Source organism: Octopus bimaculoides, chromosome 25 (genome assembly GCF_001194135.2).
Source record: "Octopus bimaculoides isolate UCB-OBI-ISO-001 chromosome 25, ASM119413v2, whole genome shotgun sequence".
NCBI lineage: Eukaryota > Metazoa > Mollusca > Cephalopoda > Octopoda > Octopodidae > Octopus > Octopus bimaculoides.
This window is the reverse complement of record NC_069005.1, coordinates 25,607,359-25,609,538: the sequence shown is the minus strand read 5'-3', so window position 1 is coordinate 25,609,538 and position 2,180 is coordinate 25,607,359. Positions and strand designations below refer to the sequence as shown.

At 30.8% G+C, this 2,180-nt stretch overlaps 1 protein-coding gene across 1 annotated transcript in view; it reads left to right on the top strand.

The window, feature by feature from the left end:
- The first annotated feature begins 381 nt into the window (after window positions 1-381).
- The window catches only part of LOC106867991 (cGMP-dependent protein kinase, isozyme 1), a 59,436-nt gene continuing 57,637 nt past the window's right edge, over window positions 382-2,180 (top strand). Inside the window, exon 1 of the mRNA XM_052976621.1 lies at window positions 382-458. Within this exon, the coding sequence (XP_052832581.1) occupies window positions 397-458 (62 nt within the window). The 5' untranslated portion in view covers window positions 382-396. The remainder of the gene's footprint in view (window positions 459-2,180) is intronic.

Below are 2,180 nucleotides of genomic sequence, written 5' to 3'. Positions count from 1 at the left end.
ATATATATATATATATATATATATATACATGTGTGTGTGTTTGTTTATATCAGAGGTTCTCAAACTTTTTGGGCTACCGCTCTCCTCATGGCCACATAATCCCCTCAGCGCACTCACCCTTATTTTTATGAATAAATAAATATTTGATATTTTGCTAATTTATATATACTATGAATCATTTGATATTTAATATAATATGATATAATTTGTATACAATACTATAATAATATTATAATAAATTCATAGTGTCCCCCAATTCACTACCTTCCTCCCAACGCCTCCTTTTTCTCTTCCCCATCACCCCCTTATTCATCAGCGCTCACTTGGACCGTCTCAACGAGGGGGGCGGTAGCGCCCAATTTGAGAACATATGATTTATATCGACGTCCACTTTATATGTTGTTATTTTATATTCCACATCAATACAGCTACACAAAGAGATCCAGGAAGTCAACGAGGTATATGTTTGTTTGTTATTGTCATGATGATGTTTATGATTATAGTAATAATAATAATTATTATTGCTAATATTTAGCTTTAGTGTTTTGCTATAATTAGATCTTGCCGGAAAGTGTCATGATAATTTTTACTAATATTGTACACCACTTTATTATTATTATTATTATTATTATTATTATTATTATTATTATTATTATTATTATTATTATTATTATTATTATTATTATTATTATTACTATTATTATTATTATCATTATTATTATTATTATTATTTTTATTATTATTATTATTATTATTATTATTATTATTATTATTATTATTATTATTATTATTATTATCAAGGCCACAAGCCGGCGGAATCGTAAGCATGCCGGGCAAAATGCTGTGCGGCATTTCGTCCCGTTTTCATGTTATGAGTTCAAATTCCGCCGGGGTCGACTTAGTCTTTCACCCTTTTCAGGTCGATGAAATAAGTACCAGTTGAGTATTTAATCCACTAGCCCCCTCCTCCAAAATTTCAAGCTCTGTGCCTATAGTAGAAATCATCATCATCATTATTATCATTATTATTATTATTACTATTATTATTATTATTATAAAATATACATATATGTTGAAGAAAGGACCACTCTTCCGATGAATTCAGTGTATAATTACTTATAGTTTCATATATATTCATACATATAAGGTATGTGGCTGCGAATTTCCCCCGTTCCTTGTGGGGTCTCCACAGAATAAAATTGCAAGCATGAGTAGAATTTATCCATTTTATTCAGGAACAGAATTGCACACAATGACTTAGATTTTCTACAGCGTCTAGATTGTTGTCTAGCATTAATATTCCTTTAACAAAACTATTCAACATGGCTGGATATATATCGTTATTAGCGACATAGAGCCAACGTAGCAAGTCATGTATATGATTGATGTAACGATACACTTTGGAGAAGGCCATTGGAAATGGCAATTGGATGTTGTCTAAGAAATTCAGTAACATTATTTCCACCATCACCGGGCTTTGAAAATTGTGCTGAAGCTACCTTCTGAGTGGACAATTAACAGAAACAAAGCAACAAATAAATAAACTATCAAACAACATTAAAGTATTAAACTGAGAGATAGAAATAGAAAAAAAAGCCCCAGTTATACGTAATTCAGAACGAATGGCTGTAACAGACGATATATATATATAACACAACTGAGTGAGCTGATAAGATAAACAAGGAGACACGAACAGATTTATAAATGAAGAAATAGTTACAGGAGATATTAGATTATTCTTTGGAATAGCGAGAAAAAGATAATTAACATGATAGTCTTAAGAAAGTAATTGGCATTAACACACTAGATGTAGCGGGAGTTAACTAAAGATCTGCCATAATAAATTGGAAAATAAGTGAATTGTGAAAATCCCAATAGGAAAGCAAACAGAATTTGGATAGTATTTAGAGTGTCTTCTATAAGAGATCTTGTTAGCAGAATAACTATCTATTCATCATGGTTAAATAGAACGATTGAATTACATGAAAAATCTACAGTAAGACTGTAGTTGGAACTAAGGGGAGTTTTGAAAGTAAATGAACTGTTATAGAACATGGTCAGATAAAGCAAAAACTAGCTGCAGATAAGGAAGGAACGAACCACATCATCGATGTCTATGTGAATCCACACACACACACACACACATATATACATACGTATATCTGCAAACATGTATATAT